This window comes from Haliotis cracherodii, unplaced genomic scaffold (genome assembly GCF_022045235.1).
Source record: "Haliotis cracherodii isolate W230 unplaced genomic scaffold, xgHalCrac1.p SCAF_2, whole genome shotgun sequence".
Taxonomy (NCBI): Eukaryota; Metazoa; Mollusca; class Gastropoda; order Lepetellida; family Haliotidae; genus Haliotis; species Haliotis cracherodii.
The window spans coordinates 66188710-66214635 of NW_027266275.1; the positions used below are offsets into that span (position 1 = coordinate 66188710).

The following is a 25926-nucleotide window of genomic DNA, read 5'->3' on the forward strand; positions in this document are numbered from 1 at the left end:
GTTTAGCGTACAATCGTCATTAAATATGACTTTGTGTGGGGTGTGAGAACTTTTTGAAACTTGATATATCGAACATTGTTGTATATATATAAACTCACTGGAGCGTTATTTCTGTAAGTTAAGTAAGCGGTTATCAACACAATATATTTATGTATAAAAATATATGTTTGGGATGCTTTCCTTGCATTTAAAGTGTGTTAGCAGTAGTGAAAAGAGTGATTCAGCATGAAACCAAATTTGAAATGGTGTAAAACAATTGTTACATAGTGTATGAAATAACCTCTGAAGATATATATTGCAGTCTCAAATTTAGAAGTTTTAACACAATTTCAGAAAAAAGTGATAAGGGTAGTATATTATTACAGTATATTATTACAGTGCTTGATGTTAGCCCAACTTACTTTAATCCTCTTAATCTGTCAGAGGAGGTTATGTTTTCAGGGGATTATTGTACGTATATATTTCGTATCAAGGTTTCTTGGCGCAATCCACCAACGATTGACGAGTGTAATGATCTCCAAGTACGTTTCAAGGTCAAGGTCAAGGTCAAGGTCAAAATTTACTTTAGTGACAAACATATTTTCATTATAAATTTTCAATTCCTTTCTATTTGGATACAAGCAGATATATTTCAGCAATTGATTGCAAGAAATTTATGATAATTCGTATACTCTTTGAAACTGTACAAGTGTTATCCGAAGATACCGGATGTTATTTGTGTATGCACGGGATCTGTCAACTCATTTGTTGTTTTTGAATTCTTCGTCAAAATAAAATGAATTGTATAAATATGATTAAATTCCCTCGTTTGTTTCAAGAAAAGGATCATGTACTCCTTATCAACTCGTATAGCGTTTCCACTGCAAATCGACACACTGGTTGACCAGCCTGTGTTTGTACCCTTCGTCATCCCTCGTTCAGTCGTGTCGAACTGGTCAACGTACTTTTGAAGCAAGACATGCAAAAAACATCTTGAATAGCCTTATAAGAGTATTGTATAATATGTCACAATTAAATTATTTGTCGAATATACGGTTGTGTAACCGATCATTTTTAACCCGAGGATGGATCTTTCTGTCATTTAAATTTATCGATGTTGACACCACCCTTTAATGACGATTGTACGATAAAGCCTATACCAACCATCCCTAACTTAACAGTTTTGTACGTTTGTCATCATACACAGTATTTCTCGAATTGTGCATGTGAAACGCAAGCTCAACTGACAAAGATCATTTCTAGTCAATTTGCGTCTTGGACACTACGGTAGTAAGGTTATTACAATTTACGTAAGAATTTATTACATTTTACCGCAAGTAGAGAATATTACAATTTACGTCAATTTTTAATACAATTTGCGTCTTACAATTTACGTCAAATATTATTACAATTTACGTTGTTATTACAATTTACGTCAAAATTATTACAATTTGCTGTAAGTATTACAATTTACCTTTTTATTACAATTTACGTCGTAACAGTGCTGCTTTAACATCTCCATGGCCGGAGGTTGAGACGGTTCTTGTGAATATCACCGTGAAATGTTACGTGTAATTCTCTTTTCATGGAATGTAGTCCAACGGCCCCAGGTACAAAAAGTTTGTGCAGCGGACATATCTTTTGCAAACTATTTGCTTGAAATATTCTAACGGAAAAAAGTAACTGTGCTGCATATAAAGTTCAACGAAAAAATTATTCTGAAATTAAATACATATTCATGAAGACATCTCTTCACCTTTACAGGCATGATTCACAATTTGCACGTTCGTGTTCATGCACGGCGCATAATTTGGATGTTTGCACGTGGATTTTGAATTCAAACAGCACACAATGATCGCATGCTTATAAAATAATCACCGTCAATAACGCTTGCGCAATGCCACGGCCTTCCGAAAATCAACGTCTACGTGTCGTGGGAATGCTGCGAACAGGAATGTTTCCAGACGAAGTAGCCAGACGTTTATGTTCATCGAACCACAATATTATCTCTCTGGGGGCGTTAATCTTCAGCTGCGCAACACTCATGATTTCCCAAGGGCCGGACGTCGCGTCAACAAGACAACCATATTCAGTTGGTGCATCTACGGAATCGTTACCAAACTGTTACATTAACAGCTCGGACAGTTTCTGAGTTGAGATCAATTAGTGGAAGAACCTTTCGCAGCTGTTTGAGGAAGCACAACATCCGGTCCTGGCGCCCAGCGATACGCCCAATTTTGCTTCCACGTCACCATCAGGCACACCTGGCTTGGTGTCGACAGCACCTGAGGTTCAAAAGACCAGACAAAGATAGTATATTGTTCACAGATAAGTCCAGGTTTCTTCAGCAAATGTCTGCAGACGTCCAGAAGAACGTTTTAGCGACGTTTGCGTACTCAACATAATCAATTTGGTGTGCAAGTGTTATGGTAAGTTTAATTTCAACACACCATTGTTGATGACAATTTGAATGACGTACGCTACCGAGACGACATCGTACGAGGTGATGTTCTACCCTTTGTGCACATGTGGCGAGGTAACGTCATGTTGCAGCAGGGTGATGCCAGCCCACGTTTTTGGAACAACGTCCCCAGGCTGTTTTCAGTCGTCTGGTGTCTGCAATGCGCAGCCGCTGCCTCGCCTGTTTCAACGTTAATGGTGGTTACACCCGATCTTGAAATGGTTAATTAGGTTGTTACACCATCCCTCTCTCGGGGCATGTCGCTCTGTCTCATGTTGCTCGGTGTGGGTACGGCAATGGATTTGTGGATTTGTGGATATCAAACGAATGGCCAAATAATATGTTGTTATGTTCAATAACATAAGATAACATTTACACCACTTTTTTATGAAGCACATTCACGTTTTCCCGCTAGAATACATATGAAATGTTCACACACATTGGCATATTGCATATATTGACATATTATAAATATTGGCATGGTACATACATTGGTATATTAAATTACAAATATTGGCATGGTACATACATTGGCATGTTACATATATTGGCATATTTTATATATTGGCATGTTACATACATTGGCATATTGCATACATTGGCATATTACATATATTGGCATATTACAAATATTGGCATGGTACATACATTGACATATTATAAACATTGGCATATTACATACATTGGAACGTTACATATATTGGCATATTACATGCATTGGCATATTACATACATTGGCATATTACATATATTGGCATATCACATATATTGGCATATTACATACATTGGCATGTTACATACATTGGCATATCACATACAATGGCATATTGCATACATTGGCATATTACATACATTGGCATATTACATACATTGGCATATTGCATATATTGACATATTACACACATTGGCATATTATATACAGTGGCATATTACATACATTGGCATATTACATACATTGGCATATTACATACATTGGCACATTGCATACATTGGAATATTACATACATTGGCATATTACAAACATTGGCATATTGCATACATTGTCATCTCACACACATTGGCATGTTACATACATTGGTATATTACATACATTAGCATATTGCATACATTGTATATTACATTCATTGGCATATTACATACATTACATATATTACATACATTTTGCATATTACATACTATACATATATTAAATACATATGTATATAACATACATTCTATATATTACAAACATTGGAATATTACACACATAACCGTGAAGGTCCAGGTTAGAATTGGTCTTCAGCTATCCGTGCTTGTCGTAAGAGACGACTAACGGGGTCGCAATCAAAAGTGCGAGAGATGACAGTCGGTATTGGAAGAAGATAATCCACTTGAACAGTGAGAATATCCGGGAAATACCAAACGTCACCTCGCTGTTAATAAATTGCTCTTATACGACATTGCTGAGGTCGTATTGTATTCAGGGAGTCATCATTATATAAATTCGACAGAAAAAGAGGCTGTACATAATGTTCCACATATCCCACATAAAGAAATAAACGACTTGTGGTCGTTGTTTATCGTTTATCGGGCTGCGCCCCTCATGGTTTATTCTCCCTGCAGTGTTTTATTGTACGACAATCAAAGTCAACGAGTCGTTTACTTCTTAAATTACACAAATACTGACATATTACATAATGATAAATTACATATACATTATATATTCCTCTCTGTACAAGTTTAATATATGTCAAATTTGTACAGAGAAGAATGTGTATAATACTTATTTCCCGCAATTAATCAGATTATCCACAATGAGTCTGAGTGATGGAGATATATCTGTGAATCTTTGGTGTACAATCATTATTGTTTGTATCTCTATAGTTTGACACACATCATCATACACACATCATCTCCTAGTCGCGGGTATTCGAACTACAGCCCCGCCCGCGGAATGGCCTTGACCCATGAACATCAACGTCAAAGACTAGGCGAAGACAGTATAACGCTGGTAGATCCGTGACTGACAGGGCTTCTGCTTATTCCTTGGTGATGGTCGTGTTCGGGTTTATTGTCGCTGGAAGAACGAATGGCACAATAAGGAAGTGCATCCATATGATGGCATTGGGTGATGGCTTAGGGAGACATTGGTGGCAACCAACGGACGGAACCTGTCATCATCCATGGCAAACTCAACAGCCAGATCTACAGAGATGACGTTCTTCAACCTGTTGTCTTACCATTCCTCCGCCAACAGCAACAGGAAAAAACACCTACATCAAGACAAAACTAGGCCACACACTGCAAAACTCGTCACGGGTGGCCCAGTCGTCTAGGGCGCCGCGATTCGCTGTGCATAGTTGCGTCCCTTGATTGTAGGTTCGAATCCCGGTTCGCCCCGATTATGGTTCTAGGTTTGTCAGCACCGTACCCGTGCTCGTGGGTTTCACCGAAGTGGTAAACGTCTGAGACCTGCATCACTTCGGGCTTTCCTCTCACATTAAGCTGACACGCCGTGATATAACTGGAATACTGTTAAAAGCGGCGTAAAGCCCAACTCACTCACTCACTCACTCTTAGCTGCGCATAACGTCGCCGTTCCCCCATGACCAGCTCGCTCACGAAACAATGAACACTTGTGGGATCATCTGGACCGTTAGATCAGGCGGCATCCTCATCCACCTCAGAACCGCCACCAGCTGGAAGCAGCACTCAGGGACAACTGGCAACGGATACCCAATGACTTCATCGGGCGGCTGACGACATCGATGACACGGCGAGTCGGGGCGTGCTTCTGTGCTCGTGTTGGTCATATTCTTGTTTGAGAATGTCTTGTATCTGTAAACCAACTCAAGCTGATCAAGACAATACCTGCTTCACTCTGCTCATTACTGTTAACCGTGAAATTAAATCCGTAAATCTTTGGTGTACAGTCACGAGAGCATCTCTATTGTTTGTACGTAAGATCATCATCTGCAGACACAAATCATGTTCGTGTGGGGGGTGTTCCAACTACAGCCCAGCCCGTGGAATGGCCTTGACCCAAGAACATCAACGTCGAAGACTGGACGGAGACAGCATAACGCTGACAGATCCGCGACTGGCAGAGCTTCTGCTCATTCCTTGGTGATCGCCGTGTTCGGGTTTATCGTCGCTGGAAGAACGAATGGGCGGAGACAGAAAAACGCTGACAGATTGTGAAATTATGAGCCCTCATATTTCTTGGGACGTCACATGCACGTCACCTGTTGGGAGATACTCATTGATATGATGCTTGGAATATCGCCTATGATGCCCGTATCAAATACATGACCATCGAATAACCATTTCTTGTTTGTTTCACTTTTACGATAAAACATAGGTCTCTTCTTTCTTTTGTCTGTCATTTTACAACAGATCTCTAGTTGCAGACACACATCCCTGTGGTGCGCACATCAGAAAGGGCCATCTTTATGATACAGATGGGAGCTACCCATCGCCATGGGGCAACAATCTTAGGCTGCGCGCACATCACAATCCCCAGACGGGTGACTCATTTTCGCCACGCTGGCAGTACCAGGAACAGACCTTGGAGAGGGAGATCTCCCGAGACCAGGCCCAGCGAGGGCCGGTACCTTCTGATTTTCAACCTCAGGAGCAGATTCTGGTTTGACGGTGACGCCAGCAGCTGCAACCAGTCTTGATCGTCTAGTCTGCAGATGGACATTGTTCAAGATTGCTTGGTATTCGGGAATATAGAGCGCTCTGTTGAGTAGCCCTAAGACGCCAACATCGACGTCAGAGTGAGTGAGTATGGTTTTACGCCGCTTTTAGCAATATTCCAGCAATATCACGGCGGGGACACCTGAAATGTCGACGTCAGAGAATGTCATGGGTAGTGGCAGAACTGGAACTTTCAAATATCTCTCTTTTCTGATGAGAATCGAGTCCATCTCTTCGGAACTGATGTGAGAATCAGAATACACGGCGGACGACGGGTAGGTGTTCAGAAGGTTGAGCCATATGATGGAGGTGTGATGGTGCCGGGAGGAATTCGTGGTGACGTCAAAACAGATCTGGTCGTTTTCGATCCCAGTCTGACATCGCCGACGCTATATCGACCGGGGCCCACTTGAACAAGGCGATCTTTGCACTAAGATGATCGTAACTGCCATTCTTTAACATAGGCTTGCAATAGTCGTAACGCTAAGATCGCTTTGTGCAAGTGGACCCAGATACTTAGTCTCATTGTCCTGCCTGCAGCAGAACCACAAAACACTGCTTCAACATGACAAGATCGCACACGGCAAGGACTTCCGCCAACTTTCTGTACGCAAACCACGTCAACGTCTTGTCCTGGCGGCCAAGATCTCCCGGTTTGTCTCCTATAAAGCACATGTTAGACTTTCTAGATAAATTGATCAGTTTTGACCAGTTTCTCCATTGACAAGACAAAGTCCTGCTCAGGCCCTGGATGGGAAATTGCGCCGTAGCCACCATCACACGTCAAACGTTCTCAGTTCGAAGTCGAGTCGTAGCATGGATGATATACGCGTTATTGGCGGATCTGTATAATTCCTTCTCTTCGACGTGACTTTATTGTGCATTATGTGTCTCTGACTACTTGTTCGAATACTTGACACTTGGCCCCCATGTTCTAACTGTGCGTAATTATCTGTTGAAGACCGCTTCCATGGTCTAGTGGTAGAGCGTCCGAACGGAGAGCGGAAGGTACGGGGTTCGATCCATCGTCCGCGTCATACCAAACGACGTTAAAAGATGGTTCTTGTCGGCTGGTCGGCTTGAAGTCAGTATACTGTGTCTGAGTGGGGTATTCATGTTAAACTGCGGCATGGTATCTCAGTGAGCTAGCACTAGAAATAGGCATCAGTCCGGATTAGTATAGCAGCCACACACACATTTTGACACAATGTATAAAAAAAAGACGGAAATTCTAACCTTCCATACCATGTTTGGAAATAGATATCCTATAGACATCTCCGGATGAGGACAATACATAGTCCTAACTCCAATATCTTGGTACAAACGGCGCAATGCATTTTTGATTCGTGGTGGAGCGACAAGATTGTACGTCCGCTTCCTCCAACTCTCGCATTAAAGGGTTTTTTTACCATGTTGAGAGAGAGAGAGAGAGAGAGAGAGAGAGAGAGACAGACAGACAGACAGACAGACACACAGAGAGAGAGAGAGAGAGAGAGAGTCTAAAAGCCTAGGCAAGTCTAGGTCAAACTAAACCAAGTCTAGTTTCCTTGATTCAACACAGCAGAAGAAGAAAGGTTACAATTATTTTAAAGAAATGTTTTCTTATACTTAGTTAGGGCTTTCAGTATCACTAACTAAATATCAATCAATTATCGATAACTATCAGAGAAGTAACTTTAAGAAAATGTGCGAGAAAGTCCGTAGAGAAATTGACATATTTCACGCCACTGGTGCGGAGTGACACATTTTCACATGTGGACATTTGACAATTGACATTGAGAGAGACCCCATTTCACCTAACTTCAATTTAGTTTAGGTTGTAAAAGATATTATATTTTAATACAATTTATAGAAAAGGCGGAAATTCTTAACTTCGATACCATGTTTGGAAATAGATTTATCATCCAAAACTGGCTCCCACAGGAGATATCGCTTGGATGAGATCAGGCGATATCTACACTGTAGATATCGCTGCAATGAAATTACATCACAATGCTTTGCAGACCATTGTGACGTCACCGGTTACCATGACGTCACAATCAAATGACATCACTAATGGCTCTGCTACTGAAGCTGTTAGCAGTACTTTTTACACTGAAAACACTGCTAATTACTGTCTACAAATTGAAAAAGTTGGAAGAATGATGTTGGATGATAAATAAAATCTCACCCTCGTGTCTTTTGATATCAAAAGACACTCGGTTGAGATTCTCTATATCCTGTAGATGTCACCAGATGAGAACAATACACGGCCCTACCTCCAAGATCTTGGTACATACGTCGTAACGCATTTTTGATTCGTGGTGGGGGGGACGACAAGATTGTACGTGCGCTTCCTCCAACTCTCATACCACATACATATATGATAATTATGTGATGGTATGTATTGTGTATGTACAATTAAACCTGATTTATTTTTAATTTGACAGTCATGGTGCCTTCCGGTTAATCAAGGAGTGACGAGTTTCAGCACAACTGTACACACTAGACATGGAACTGCGGCGGATGTACGTGAAATTCGAAGTTAGACACCCATCATATACAGGGAAGATTGTAGTTCATGCATGTAGACGATGTATTGTTGGAACTTACACGTTTACTAACGGTTAATATGGACACGATTAATTTGATGTCGTAAACGTAAACAGAGGGATCATCTGGGGTTACGGACTAACTAATAGTTAAGGCTTCCCTTTTCAAGAGTCTTTTTTCAAAGAATTGTCTTCAACATGTTCAATATCGTCTCCGTTTATGGAGGTATTGAATTAAACATGGGTGTGCATAGTGTGTGAATCCTTGCACTATATATTTACATATCACATTGTGTATATGTTACAGTCTTTTTCACTAAGGCAACTTACAAAACGTAAATATGTTTCAGTAATTTTACAATTATTTTTTTTCATTTATTACATTATGATAACGAGTACAAACATGTTTATGCTCTATTTCATAACCCAGTGGCAATAAATGATACGATTAAAAGAAAACGAAACTCAATTAGGGCTGGGATAGGTAATCCGGATACCCTGGTCGGGTGGGCACTGAGCAGGACCCGGATACCCACAGGACTACCCGGACCCGTGGTTAGTCACGTGATATATTGTTCAATGACAAAAGTTACCTAGAACTCAATGGTTACGCTACAAGTCATTAATGTTCGCATTTCTTTCTGACTATGCACCCATTCCTTCTGACTTTTCATATGGTTGAATTAAGATATAACTTAATTCAACTTCAGTGTATGCATGACCAGATTGTTTAATACATATATCTAAATAAGTGCTGTGGTAAAAAAAAATCCTAATCGGACATTTTGTGTCTCTTGAGACCTACAGTGTTAATTGTCCAGGTTAAAATGACAGCCATTATACACATTGACTGTAAGATATGCATGAACGCAGAAAATTGACAATCTTACTTAGTTTAGTGTAAATACATTTGTACACATATATGAGTGGTATTGGAAACAAGTTATACATATTAGAATACTCTTTCCGCTTGCTATGTGCAACTGTACAGATTTTCAATGTATGTTTGTACAATACAATACAATTTTCATATATTGCGCGAACTTCAAGTTCTGTCATTTTTATTGGATCACCACTCGTTTCCATGTTTTAACTCATTCGCTTATTGGAGTTAAAGGCGGCCTTTCCACATGTTTAAAAATAAATATGAATTTCATTTTTCAATGAATTACAAATTTCACCATGTAGATCTGTATTTAATGTGACTACAACGGGCTTTCCTAATTACTGACTTTATAATCAGGCGAATTTTCATTTATAAACTTGGGTCGGACTTTCACCTGGGCGTAAAAGGGGCTTGTTGTATAACACGCTTCTATAATGTATTGTGGCCATTTTAATTCCCAAGTGAGTATATTTGCACCTCGCGCGTGCCGTCAATTGTTTCTCTCATAGTCGACAAGATAATATAATACTATATTATAAGCGCATCCTGAAGAATCTCAAACTCCGCCAAACATCTAGCGACATCTATTGATTATGTATGGAGCTAGGGGCGGAAGTGAGTCTTTATTGACTCCAGTCGTGAGAGCTCCAGAAGCTCAGTCAGGGTCGCAGTTTAAGCAGACTGGCTAACGCTGCTACCGTCGACTCTTATGGGGTGACATAAAAGGTTGGTTGTGAAAACAGTTTAGATGCATATTCAGAATTATTTTTGTTTCATCAAATAAACTTCTCATACATGTTGATCGCGACAAGCACACATGTCAACACACCAGTGTGTGACACGAATCTCTGGACAGATGCGATAAGATTCAATAAACTTACTTAATTTAAGCTAACATGCTTCGTTTTAACATCGTCAAGTGTCCATATGTCTTTGTGAAATGTAGTGCAAGCCCCTACAAGATGATTTAAAGCGTGTCAATGTACCTATTTGTTGTGAATTAAGTATATGTATTTTTAGAGCTGAAAGGGCCAAGGCTAATTACAGCTTCATTGATCTAGGCCTATAGCCTATATAACACGATGCATGAGGGAGGAGCTTAATGAGCTCCAATTCTAATGGCTTGACATAAAAGGTTGGTTGTAATAAAAGTTTGGATACAAATTCAGATATAGAGTCTATTGTTGATTCATGAAAGACTTCTTACATTTGATTATGAGAAGCAGACCTGTCAATTAACTTGTTCTCAAAGTTGCCAAGGTGATCATGAGAAATTGTGTGTGTGACATTAATCTGTGAACAGGTGCAATAAAAATCCCTAGAATTACTTAATTCAAGTTTTTACAAAAAGATAAAATGTATGTCTGTGCAAATTTGTTGTGAATCATGTGAATGTATTTTTAGAACTGTAGGGGTCAAGGCCAGTGTGATACTGACAGTTTCATTGATCTGTATCAGGCATTATATAAAGTGGAACACAATGAGCTTAAAGCTTTTTTCAATCGATCTCCTGTATACAGTGGCACTTTTTATATTAGCATGTAAAGTCATGTGTCTTGTCAAAATGACAGCTTGATTTATTGTGGGTGTTCACCGAGTATAATTTGTTACAGGAGACTACGCCATATGATGCATGTGTTTGACAAACCGCTGTCCTACAAACAGACACTCCAGATGCGGAAGAGTTACATTGGGTAAGTTACCTTGATGACATATTTAGCTGCACCAGTAGGCACAGCCATAGACTCATTTTATCCATATTGAAGCAGTGTTGAAACTGTCACAACGTCTTACCATGGCTATGCACATGCCAAGCCAACCATCATGTTCATGTTCGAATCCAAGCCCAGAAGGATCAGAGAGAAGCAGGGGTCTGTTATTTGTGTAAGTTGATTGAACTTATTTAATGCTTTTGACATGCGTTGAAAATGCAGGTTATATTGACATATGTGATCATTCAGACATTTTGAGACATCTCCAGAGACTTACTGTGGGTACCCGGGTAGGGTAGGGTAATCGAGGGGTGGTCATCCAGGTAGTAAATTTGGACTCGTCCCAGCCCGAGACACAAGTGACCTGTGAGGTGTGTCTGTCATCATATCAATACTGAATTTCCTAACTCTAATCATGGCATTTTATAATTTATCCACTTCAAAGGCTAATCACTGTGTTACTTATGTAAATTTAGGATGCTAATGGATGACTAGGTGTCAATACTTAATCCAGTCAGTCACATGCCTTCAATTGTTTGTTGCTGCTTTGAACAGACCTGTGTGGCCGTGGATGTTTTGATAGGCTGATTGGTGATCATTATGATCATCATGTCATAAGTTGGTTTATGGCTGCTGTGTTTGTTTGTTTGTTTGTTTGTTGTTTAATGCCATGCTCAGTAATGTATGACCCCTGAATGTCACAGGGATATCGTTGTCTTCTGGCTTTCCTCCCTCATCAAAAAGTATTAAAAATGCTAGGTAATCACATGTTGTTTATTAACTGCCATCGTGTCTGCTTTTTGTACATATACATAATTATTTATTGTAATATGCTCTTGTCCCAACTTTTGTGGTTTTTGAGAATAAACTGATTCTGATCAAACTGACAAGTAAGGATGAAAAGATACAGGAAGGTCACAATATGATACATAACATGATACAATATGTATCACGATACGCATATTTATGTCAAGTTACATGGAAACTTCTTGACTATAATTATTTCAAATCTAGCTGTAGCAACATTGTCGTAGTGGTAATTTTAATAATGATCTTGAAATGCTGGTTGAGGGGGGAACTTATTATGTGAGTAATAAGTAATTTATTTGAAGAAGTGTATTTTCTTGTATCGTTACAGTTAAAAATTGTATTGTGTATTGTATCATTGCATGAAATAGTATTTTTATTTCACATAAACATTGTCTGTTAGGCGGGGTTTCAAGTTGTCTGGGGTCCAGATAATATGATGTAGAGGGGAATGTCCGAGTGACTCTCCATTCCTTAAAAATAATGGAGCAGAGACCCATTATTTTTAAGGAATGGAGAGTTTGTTTTTTGGTTTTATTTTTTATCCCCATCATTTCAAATACAAAGTATACATGGAACATATTACATTAAGATCAGCATGGTATATATTCAAATCGCCTTGTTGTACATTCAGTAGTTTGTTTCTCTGGTACATCTGGTAGATCTATATACATGTATCAGGTTTCTATACAGAATAACAGACAAATTGTAGTATTAAATCATATCTTGGTATTCTTGAATAATGTGTGGGATGAAGACCAAAAAGAGAAAAATTTAGCTTGTTTACAATTTGAGAAAGCAATAGATCTTGTAGCTTCATAATATTTAATTATTTCCCACTTTACTTGTTTAAAATGTGGAATTGATTTCTTTCTCATTTGTTTACAAATTTTGCAATTAAAAATATAATATTTAATGGGTTATTGTTTTTTCCTTTAAATCCAATTAAAAGATTTTGGTTACTACTATCAATACTTCCTTCCACTGTTGTCCCTAACCAATCTTTCAAATCCTCCCAAATATGAATTGTATATTGACATTCACAAAACATATGAATAATGGTTTCTGGTCAAGTTTTACAAAGAGTACATGTGGGGGTATCTTCATAACCAATCTTAAATAAATAACTATTTGTTGCAAGAATATAGTGTATATGTAGTATCTTAAGGTGAAACCAAATTAGGCTTACAATTTGTGTACATCTGTTAACCATCAAATTATATATTTCCCACTCTTCATTACTAAAATCTTTTTGTAAAACATTTTCCCACTTTAGCATACCATGGGTTTTTACAAATTTGGTTGTAGAAGAGAGTTATAAAAGTCTTTACTTCCGCCTTTACAATTAATTATAAGTGATACATTGAAGGGTAATATTGGTCGTAAATATATTCCCGTATAATTATCTAAATTGTTGGTTTTACAATATTGGTGGACAGCACTTAATAAACCTTGATATGTAAGAAAATCAGTTTCAATTTTGTACGCTTTCACAAATTCTTCATAGGTATATATTTCCCCGCTATCCTTCAATAAATCACAAATAAACATTAAACCTTTACAGAACCAGTTTCCATAAAATACCGGTTTTCCTCCAATCATAATATTGTTATTATGCCATAGAGATTGGCTTATAAATTCAATTTTAGTCTTTATTTTATTCATTCCCAGGTATCGCGACCATGCCTCCAAAACATCTTTCCAAAATAAATTTACAACATTTGGGATGATGTAAGTATTAATGTACATAGCATCTGCCATCCATAGTAATCTGTTTCTATTCGGTATACAATAAGAAACTAGAGTTGACCACTTGGACTGACTATACAGTAATCTCTTCACCCATACTATTTTTTGTGCTGCTGTAACATCTTTTATAATGGGTACTTTAATTCCTCCATATTTTTTAGGTAATGAAATATTGCTTCTCTTGATTTTGTCTGGTTTACCCTTCCATACAAATCTAAAACGTTTTTTTTGAAAAATTTCAATAGTTTCGACTGAAGGATTTGGTATTACAGTGAATAAATGGTTTAGTTTTGACAATAGAAGGGATTTTAAGACTACATTTCTGCCTATAGGTGTCAAACTTCTTGCTGACCATTGATTCATTTCCTTTTCAATTTTTTCCAGTTTTTCCTCATAATTAATCTCCAATAATTTTTCAAGGTCCACATCAAAATTTATTCCTAACAATATAAATTTTGTACTTGTCCAATCTAACTTCCATTCTTTACATAGTTTATACCGTGATCTCTTTTTGGATCCAATCCATATTATTTTGGTCTTATCTGTATTTACCTTTAATCCTGAAAATCTAGCAAAAAACTGTAATGTATTCATTACTGCATAGAGGCCATTTTCTGTACCATCTAAACTTAGAGTAGTATCATCAGCAAATTGAGCTAAGATATGTTCTACATGTCCCATTTGAATTCCCTTAATCTTTTTGTTGCTCCTAATCATAATTGCCAGTATTTCAGCACACATAATAAATAAATATGGTGATAATGGATCGCCCTGACGACAACCTCAGTTAGTTTAATGAAAGAACTTGCAAAACCATTTAATAGAACACTTGATTCCATACCATTAAAAAATGTTTTTACCCACTGTTGTATATTTGGTCCAAATTTAAAAAATTCTAAAACATCTAAAATAAATTTTCTATCCACTGAATCGAAAGCTTTTTCAAAGTCTATGAGTAATAATAGACCAGGTATTTGGTATGTATCAGTATAATCCATTAAATCTTATATAAGCCTCGTCACTTCTCCAATATATCTTCCAGGAACAAAACCTTTTTGGTCTTCATGTATAATTTGGGGTAGTACTTTTCTAATTCTGTTTGCAATTATTGCTGATGCTAATTTATATGAGGTATTCAAAAGTGATATTGGTCTCCAGTTATTTAGAAATAATTTAGATTTGTTTTCTTTAGGCAAACATGTAATCAATCCTTGTTTTTGTGTTATTGATAAAGATTCATTTCTGTATACATAATTAAGAGAATTTATTAGATATTTACCAATGTCATTCCAAAAGAATTTTAAAAATTCTGATGGAAAGCCATCAGGTCCAGGGCTTTTATCATTTTTCATATTTTTTAATGCTACAAGAGCTTCCTCATAAGATATTTCACCTTCTAAATCTAATGAAATATTTGTGTCTAGGAATATTTATCTCAGTGAAAAGCACTTCTAAATTAATTTGTGTACATTCTTCACTGGAATATAATTTTTGATAAAATAATTTTGTTTCTTCCAATATCTCATTTCGTTTTTTAATTACTGTTCCATCCCTTTTTATCAATTCACTAATATATTTATTTTAAAAATTTCTATGTTCTAAATGCAGAAAATATTTACTGGGTTTTTCCCCATACTCTATCCATTTTGCTTTTGACCTGACGAATAATCCCTGTGTCTTAAGTTTATATATATCCTCCCTTTCTGCTTTTAGTTCATCTATGGTGCTCAATATTTTGGTCTTTTCCAATTCTAATTCTACATTATCTATTTTTGTTTCCAGATCATACAGTTTAGTTTGTAATTCTTTATCTCTAGCAATATTTTGTTTTGTTTTTGTGGATGAATAATATATTGACTCTCCTCTAATAGCAAGTAATATGGTTTCCCATAATAACTGATCATTAATCACATACCTTTTACCTTCCAAATATGTTTTATCCTCATATTGATTAAGGGTAAACTTTATTATTTTCTTTATTTGTTCAACATATTCCTTATCGTACAACAAAGAATTATTAAATTTCCAATATCCTTTTCCTCTTTCCATGTCTGATAAATTAAATGTCATCGAAATCAAAGAATGATCAGAGTTTAAACTTGGACTAATATCACATTTAATAATTGAATACTGAAAATTTTGTGAGATTAAAAAATAATCTAAGCCGGCCTGTTTTATTGGATTTGGCTGACGCCATGTAAAACGCTTTTCTTCTGGATTAGATTCCCTCCATGGATCTTTCAGATCCAACAGATCCATTATTTCTAAAACAACCTTTCTGGATTTAGGATTATTTATGTGTTTATAATTAAATGTATCCAAATCTATATCTTGTATTAAATTCCAATCTCCACATAAAATTATTCTGTCCCCTTCTAATTCAGTTATAGTTTCTTTTATTTTTACAAAAAATTCTGGTTTATCCAAATTTGGCCCATAAATATTAATTAGTGTGTATACATATTTTTGTATTTCTATATTTAAGGCAACATAATTTCCTTCATCCTTATCTAATAATACTTTGGTAACTTTGAACTCAAAATTATTATTAAATAAAATTGCTGTCCCTCTTGCATTACTTTTAAAAGGGGCAATATGACATTCTTTATAACCCCATTGCTGCTTTATTTGTTGTTCTTGATCTGCTGTAAAATGAACATCTTGTAGACAATAAATTTGTGCTTTTTTACTTCTTAAAAATTTAAATATTTGTTTTCTCTTAAATGTACCTCCGAGGCCTCTACAGTTTAATGACATCACAGTTAATTTATTTTTCCTCATAATTAAATTTACTTGTATCTATATATTGTACTGAATATAGTTTATTAAATATTGTAAAGACTATCATCACATCAAGTTCGCACATGTAGACCCTATATTGAAAAGGGTGGGATTTTTTATACAGAAAACAAAATTCATATAACTGTATCAAAATTATACTTAAAACGACTTCCATTTGGAATCATTGTTCGCTACAACCCAGCTTTATGAAATAATGTTCATATATATGCCTCTTTGTACAATATTATTAAGAGTACCTGGCTGTATATAATTTTCATATAAAGAAAAAGAAGAGAAAAAAAGTAAAATAAAAATTAGAATAAGTTTTGTATATAACCGCTTCACAACAAAACTGTCCCAATTCTGCTATAGATGACTACGGTTAATCCAGACCTCACTTCCTATTATCATGGCTATAACAACATATGTAATTGTTTATATTATTTGTACATTTTTTGTATACCCGATCATATCACACTTAATCTCATGGTAATTAAATACTATAGATCAGGTCAAAGTCTTTTTTACATCCTTGAACAATTACAACATGATTCCCTAAGTATCAGGAGTTTCCTAATCATTACTCACATCACCATGATCTCACATAAGCTACAGCACTCCTCTTTGCTCCATTAAAATGAAATTCAAAATAGACCTTTGTGATCCCTACAGTCTATATTGATGTAATTTGTACATAGTCTATACAACAGTACTGTAGCCATGTATACACTGTGTAATAAAAAGCAAATAGACAACCTCCAAGTGATCAATACCTTGACTGAAACGTCTATTGTTTTTCTTTCAAAATTACATCACCTGAGTATTACAGACATCATAAATAATATCTTCTCAATATAAAATCAAATCATATGTTTAATCATTTTAAGGGTCATATTTCAAAACTATAAAAAAGTTCTATCATGTCTTATAGATCTAACAAATAGATCTACATATTGTCTCTTAGCACACATCTTCAGACTTTCGTTCACAGTTCTGTTAATAAAGAATAGAGGTATTAACGGAAAGATACCTCTCTCTTGAAATAAGGCTTGGATGCTTGGGGGCTCCAAATGCCTCCAATATATGCATCAGTCGGTTTCTATTCGCACGGTTCAGCATGAGCAGATGAGGTAGGGCCTAGCGAGCCAGTCGCATTGAATTCCACCGCCTCAAGTAACCCCTCAGTCTTCGTTTCCAGAGACGCAATTTCGTGCTTAAAATTCGTGTTAATTTCTTCCGTTTGTGTTTTTAACAGCGTAGTTAAAAGTTGTTTCACTTCTTCATTGGGTGTAATGGCGACCGTCGTGTTGCGGTCCCCCAAATCTCCTACATCTTCTGCGTTCATTTATTGGTTAGAAAATCATCCAAATTTGTGGTTTGTTGTTTAGATTGAACTTTTTCCTTGCTGTTTGATCGGTTTCCTTTTCTTGTAGAGGACATTATTTGTCAAGATTACTTGGATTTTCGCGAGGGATCGTTTTACCCGCCTTACTCCATGCGCAGCGCCACCTGGAAGTCCAGGAATGGAGAGTTACGAGGATATTCCCCTACTTAAAACTCATCCCTACTTTTACACTTTGACAAAATATTCTGTAGTTAAAACTATTTGAAATATTAACCAGTATTTTAACTTCGTGAGTTGCCCTTGGGTGATGCACGAGGAATGCGTTCTCTGTTGCTCTTGCACGTGCACCAAGCTCCGTCGCGAGCTGACATTGACAATGCATGTTCACGGCTCTTCATAATTTTGTTGGGTCCTAAACTAGTATTTATCAATCGCTTGCACATTGTTAATACATGCTGATGGGTATAATAGGAAATATTGAGCCCCGAACAAACGAATATTTATATTACCTTATTTGTTTTTTCACGTCAAAGGTTTATCTAACTGCTATAAATATGAACGTTGTTGTGGATAACCTGCTCTAACATAGAATTTATACATATTATTTTGAGCTTTTAAGCATTATGCAAAATTATGAAAATATTTAATAGTTAATTTCACATCATGCCTTCATGTGCCGCAGTAGCTGAGGTTGACAATTACACATTTTCAAATCTAACGATGCGGGTTCGCACCCAGCTGGCAACACATGTTTTCGGAAAAAGAATGAAAATATTCACTTGTAAATAAATGTAAAAAATAGTTCCGTCTGTTCCAATTGGAAATTAATTCAAATGTTGCTTCAAGATATTGTACAGTTGACAAACAACTATCCATTCCTGAAAAATAATGGAGCGTTCAAACAATGGAATGATATCACAGATGTGTTTTAACCCTGAATCAGCGATAGTTCTCCTCTGAAAACAACCATTTTGTAAAAGTCAGTCACTTGTATTGATGTCCTACTTTATCATTGTTGTACATATTTATCCCCCCTCCCCCCCCTCCCCCCATGCTCCCCCCCCTCCCCTCGGATGAATAAAAGTATTTCCAGTCATGTTGTATAACATGATATAATACGAGTGTCTCTTACAAATGTTTTCATGCAAAAAATAACACTATGAATATTTATTCATGTTCAGTATCATACATTACGTAGACCACAGAATCAATAAACCTTTGATAATGTTCACTTTATTTGAACATTATTAAACGTAACAAATTGACAAACAATGTGCTGTATTCCATATTTCTATTATTTGACAATTGTTAGAAGATGAAATGTAAATGTAACTGCAAACTGTATGTATTTCCATTGGAGCGCAATACTCAGTATTGTTATTCATATAAACAGGTTAATAAACAACTAGTCAATTATATCTCAATATGGATCTTTTACTTTTTTAATGTATATGCAGACATTTGTAGAAGGAATTGTTTTAAATTGTTGTTTTGGTTGTTTGATTGAGAGGACATTGATGTCTAGCAAGGCTAGTTAAACATCATTTGCAACCCATTCATAAGCCGACCCCTTTCTACAGAATCTTTTTTCTGGTCCTCAATATTTGGCTTTATCTACAGTCATATGCAGTATTACCCCTCTCGTTTTGCATAATATAATCAATATTTTCATATGTGGTTTTCAAAATATATTTTTCATAGGATATTACATTGTTTATTTTATTATCACCGCCCCAACAAAGTTGGCTGGGGATGTAGAAATAGGTTCCGTCCATCTGTGTGCGTGTGCGTTAGTGTGTGTGGTAGTGTGTGTGTTAGTGTTAGTGTGTGTGAGCGTGTGCGTGTGCGTGTGCGTGTGCGTGCGTGTGCGTGTGCGTGTGTGTGTCCCGAAATCGTTTCCGGAGCATAACTCAGAAAACGTTAAATATAAACTTTGCATATCTATCAGACTAATGCTGAACTGGTGCCTTTTGCTATTTAGGAATTTTATACTTTTTTATTTTTTACGTTTCCATGGCAACAAGTTGGACTTAGGTTCTATAAGGGTGCTGTTCGTTTCCGGAGCGTAACTCAAAAACCATTAAATACTTTCTTACAAAACTTTGCATGTCTACTTGCCACATACTGAACTGGTGCTTTGTGCTATTTAGGAATTTTATAAATTTTTATTTTTTACTTTTCCATTGCAACAAGTTGGTCTGTAAGGGTGGTGTTCGTTTCCGGAGCATAACTCAAAAACTGTTAAATCCTTTCTTGCAAAACTTTGCATGTCTACTAGGCACATACTGGACTGGTGCCTCTTGCTATTTGGGAATTTTAGAAATTTTTATTTTTCACGTTTCCATGGCAATAAGTTGGACTTAGGTTCTACAGCGGTGGTGTTCGTTTCCAGAGTGTAACTCAAAAAACGTTAAATACTTTCTTACAAAACTTTGCCTGTCTACCAGGCACATACTGAACTGGTGCCTTTTGATATATCACACTTTTATTACATTTTTATTGTTTATGTTTCCATGACAACAAGTTGGATTTAAGTTTTAATATAGGATTGGCTTACTTAAGTAGTATAACAAATAAACTGTTAAATATTTCCTTGCCAAACATTGCATGTCTATATATAAAGCGCATGCTGAACTGGTGCCATTTGATATTAAGGAGTTTTAGAAATGTTAAATTTAGAATTTCCATTGCAGCTATTTTGACATGGGCTAAGAGAAATGTTGCGTCAGTTACCTGGTATGAGACCATAACGTGTTAAAATGGGCGGGGGATATAGATGACTTTGTCAACTATACGCTTGTTTCTATAAGTACAGTAAGCTGCGGTTATAACATACTCAAAGGGACCACTAACTTTAGTTCGTTATAACTGTAGTTTGTTATAAGAAATTCAACTGTCAGACATCTTGGATCAAGCATTGTGACCACATCATGTGACTCGATAGATGACAAACATTTGCACTGTATATGTACTGTTTATACATCTCATAATTGACATGAAATACATGACACAAGTAGGGCCGGGCCAGGTAACTCGGGTAGCCGTTGTTAGTCACGTGATATGTTGTTTAATGATAAAAATTATCTAGAGCTCTATGGTTACACTACAAGTCACTAATGTTCGCATTTCTTTCTGACTATGCACCCAATTTGTTCTGACTTTTCATATGGTTGAATGAAGATACAACTTAATTCAACTTCAATGTATGAATTACCAGATTGTTTAATACATGTATCTAAAAACGTTTTGCCAGGGCTATGCTAAAAATGTTCCCTATCAGACATTTTGAGACATCTCCTGAGACCTACAGTGGGTACCCGGGTAGGGTCGGGTAATAGGGGGGTGGCTCTAGCTGATATATTTTCTCACGGGTTCATAATTCTATATACACCGATTCACAAAATGGCGCTTGTTGTTGATGGCAACATTTAACGATCATTATGAGATTAAAAAAAACCCACGAGAAACAGCTTCCCACATTATGAAAGTGGATTACTGGTTTGTTAAATCTTTATTAGAAATAATAATGACTTTTTCAATATAATTACAACGTTTTTCATCTTATATTTTTGAATATCTGCGAGTACCGGCACATGTCTTGCAGTCCGATTTCGCAGTGTTTTTTGCCTTTCAATTCCTGGTTCGGCTTATCTGCGGGTCATATCATTTTCTGTCGTATTTCAATGGTCAAGTTAACACCTCGGCTTATCTACAGGGTCGGCTTATCCGCGGTCATATACGGTAGTAAATTTGGACTCGTCCATGCCCTAGACAACAAGTGACCTGTGAGGTGTGTCTGCCATCATATCAATCTGCCATCATTTCCTCGCTTACTTACTTAAATTAGGAATTTAACGTGCGCTTTCCGACATATATGTATTTCGCGTATGGGCCCACCAGGCCATTTGGTGTTTGGTCGAAATGTCCGAAAAGTTGAGGCAACCTAGGTGGGGTTCTTTAGGGTTGCTTACTTAATTTGGAGAACAATTTTTGAATTTTGAAATATGCCATAAAAGTTGGGGGGGGGGGGGGGGGGGGGTAGGGAGAGAGACTAAAAGGAGTTTGTGTGTTTTTTCTAAGTTTAGAATTTAAGAGTTTATTGGCAGCTTGTTTGTTGTACTTTAATTTTTAAATGCGGCCAAGTAGGCCTGTTTTGATTAGATATATGCCTAGTGCTTTAAAGGTTTTTTAGTCATTTAGGGGGTTCAGTACAGTTGCTAGTGTCATTTGATTGTTGCCATTAGTGTGGATTGGAGTGTTGGTCTGTGTTGCTGGTAATGTGTGCAATATAGTATTACGTGTTCAGGCGTTTCTTTTAAGTTGCAGTGGGGGCATTTACCGGTTTGGTGTTTTTTAATTTGGTGGAGGTGGGAGTTTAACTTAGTGTGGCCTGTTTAGTTATTACTCTGTCAATTTTTTTGGTTTTATGATGGATTTTTGGTCTTTTGAGTGACTTTTGTAGCAGGTGTTTTAGTTTGCAATCAGATTTCTGATAGTTATTTTGCCACTTTTGGAAGATTTTTTCCTTTGTGACACTTTTAATTTCGTTTTTTGATATTGGTAGGTTGATGCTTACTTCTTCTAATTTAGTGCTGATTTGGCTGATTTGTCAGCGTATTTGTTGCCAAACACTCCAACGTGGGCACTCCTCACTCTAATCATGGCATTTTATAATTTATCCACTTCAAAGGCTAATCACTGTGTTACTTTTGTAAATTGAGGATGCTAATGGATGACAAGGTGTCAATACTTAATCCAGTCAGTCATATGCCTTCAATTGTTTGTTGCTGCTTTGAACAGACCTGTGTGGCCGTGGATGTTTTGATAGGCTGATTGGTGAGCATCTCAGAAATTAACTGTTCGTTATAAAAATAAATATTGTTGATCGAGAACACACAGGACCACTAAGTGAGTTTGCTATATATCTGGGTTTTTTTCATTGTAAGCATGGTCATTTTATCCATCAATTTTATATGATAATATATACAACAAATGGCCTGGACCCAGTAGACAGTTTGTTGTATCCATCAGTTTGTTATGAGCGTGTACAGTACTGTGAAAATTAAACATACACCATTGGTCAACCTTATACGATTATCAACACAATTCCATTCCTTTTTTCACATCTTTCATTGTATCAGTCTGAGACAAAATGAAGAGAAGTAACCGCTTTAAGATGAACAAATATGTGTCCATTATTAAAAATATATTTGTTTTTTTTTAAAGTATGGTTTTTAGAATTTTATTTATATAAAATTGATGCTAGGCACATCTTGTACAATCACGATATACAATATAATTTTTTATCAATTCAAGACATTTTTTACATGGTAAAAAGAGGCATTTCGTGTTCTGGAATCAATTGCTGTTTTATGAATTTCATACTTTGAATGAAAAGTAAGTGAGACATATATGAATTGATATACCAATGTCATATTTCTCTGACAACACCAAAACAAAACAATCCATATCAAACACTCAGTAATTCAATATATGATTCAATGACATATATATACATCAATATACCAATATCCTCTTTCTCCGATATCGCCAAAGACAAACAAGCCTACAAATATCAATATCATATAAATCAATATACCAGTGTTGTCTTTCTCCGATGTGGCCAGACAAAACAGTGCATGATGTGAAACAAAAAGGTTTCAAATATTCAGTAATTCAATACATTTGATGATAAGACTAGTACGTCATTAATATTGGTTCATGTACCTCACTTTTCAAACCACACACAAGCAAGGGAATGCTGGATTCTAAGGACTAATTTACATGTTAGATAGGGCCATCCATTTCATTATTACCGCATTTGACGTAATAAGGGCCCCGCTCTATAAAGCGCCCACGGCGATATTTGCTAATATATTTGCTAGTGATCGATGTACACAAGACTTATTTAGTCGTGTATAATACTTGTGTTATATGCATCCTTTATCATGGGAAATAAAATTCGGGAAAAATATATTTGTCTTTCTATAAACATTTCAGGCTGTCAGCATAAACAACGAAATTTACTATCTTTCAACTCTCTTGTTTTTCACCAAAATAATATTCCAATAAGTGCCCCCTATTTCTTATTTTGAGTTAAACAACATCCAGAGTTAAACAACATCCAGAGAGTTAAACAACATCCAGAGGGTTAAACAACATCCAGAGTTAAACAGCATCTAGAGGGTTAAACAACATCTAGAGGGTTAAACAACATCCAGAGTTAAACAACATCCAGAGTTAAACAACATCCAGAGTTAAACAACATCCAGAGCATTAATCAAAATCCGACCGCCTCCGTGGTGTAGTGGTAGAGCGTTCGCCCGGAGAGAGGAAGGTCCGGGGTTCGATCCCCGGGTGCGTCATACCAAAAGACGTTAAAAGATGGTACTTGTTTTTACCCTGTCTGGCGCTCGGCATTAAGGGGCTAAAACAAGGACTGGTCCGCTCGGAGTCAGTATACTGTGTCTGAGTAGGGTATTCATGTCAAACTGTGGCATGGTAACTCAGTGAGCTAGCACTATAAATCGGCATCAGTCCGGACTAGTACAAGCAGCCACACAAACACACACATGTACATGCACGTCGCTATATAAGTGCAATAATCTTGGACGCAACATTAAACCCCATTTACCTAAACAACATCCAGAGGGTTAGACAACATCCAGAGAGTTAAACAACATCGAGAGTTAAACAACATCCAGAGGGTTAAACAACATCCAGAGGGTTAAACGTCATCCAGAGAGTTAAACAACATCAAGAGTTAAACAACATCCAGAGTTGAACAACATCCAGAGGGTTAAACGTCATCCAGAGAGTTAAACAACATCTGGAGGGTTAAACAACATCCAGAGTTAAACAACATCCAGAGTTAAACAACATCCAGAGGGTTAAACAACATCCAGAGGGTTAAACGTCATCCAGAGAGTTAAACAACATCCAGAGAGTTAAACAACATCCACTGTGGTAGTCGTGTGAAATAGCTGCAGGATAAACCTTATAAAAAGGTTGTCTGACTGGTTTCTAACTGCTTTCTAATTGCCAAAAGAAAAAGCTGAAGTTTACCACGTTTTCTAATTGTTTTCTAATTGTCTCTTTAGCTAAAGCCTAAAGGGCAAAGAGCAAACAATTGACATCTAATTCTCTCTTGGACTCAGTTTTTCTGTACTCATTGTTTTTTTTGGACCTTTTAACTGAAGCCGGTACAAACTGCCAAGAAGCATTCGAATCATGGTTTGTCCTGATTCTGTTTCTAGGTTTGTGCTCGTGGGCTTCACTAAAGTCAACTCACTTACTGACGATTGTTCAAGATTTTGAATTAGCCACTGATTTCTAGAAAACCACTTTTGGTTGACCGTCGTCAATATATATTTTGTTACATATTAATAAATTTAAAAATTAACCTTAATCTTTCTGAAATAATTCATATCTCAATTGCAAATGCTTTGAATAAAGTTGTTGCTTATTGTCGTATTATGAATACCATATTCGACGTAATAAGCGCCCCCCCGGCGATATTTGCTAAGATATTGGCTGGTGCACGATCCCAGTTAGGACCCCTTCCGATTGATAAATGTACACAAGACTTATTTATTTGTGTATAATGCGCACTCGTGTGTTATATGCACCCTCATTTAAATTCTGGAAAAATATATCTGTCGTATGTAAATATTTCAGGCTGTCAGCATAAACCACGAAATTTACGATTTTTCAACTCTGTTTTTATTTCCCCCAAATAACATTCTAATAAGAGCCCCTATTTCTAATTTTGAGAGGGCCCGGGGGCTTATCATGTGGATAGAGAATACTACACTCTTTCTCGTTAGATACCATTTTTACGAAACGAGTGGACTTCCTATGGTATCTGACTGAGCTTCTCCTTTTACGTTAAATCAAATTGAAAGTTGCGAAAATGGTCGGGTGCGTCACGCTCAAGGGACGCGCTCGATCGGCAGTCGTACATTGTAAATCGTTTTATAGATCTAGCTCGATTA

The 25926-nt window shown here is 36.7% G+C and overlaps 1 protein-coding gene across 1 annotated transcript in view; it reads left to right on the plus strand.

The window, feature by feature from the left end:
- Positions 1 to 10176: 10176 nt before the first annotated feature.
- Positions 10177 to 25926, plus strand: part of LOC139469450 (5-phosphohydroxy-L-lysine phospho-lyase-like) — a 71552-nt gene continuing 55802 nt past the window's right edge. Inside the window, exons 1-2 of the mRNA XM_071251628.1 lie at positions 10177 to 10264; positions 11152 to 11232. Of these exons, the coding sequence (XP_071107729.1) occupies positions 11165 to 11232 (68 nt within the window). The 5' untranslated portion in view covers positions 10177 to 10264; positions 11152 to 11164. The remainder of the gene's footprint in view (positions 10265 to 11151; positions 11233 to 25926) is intronic.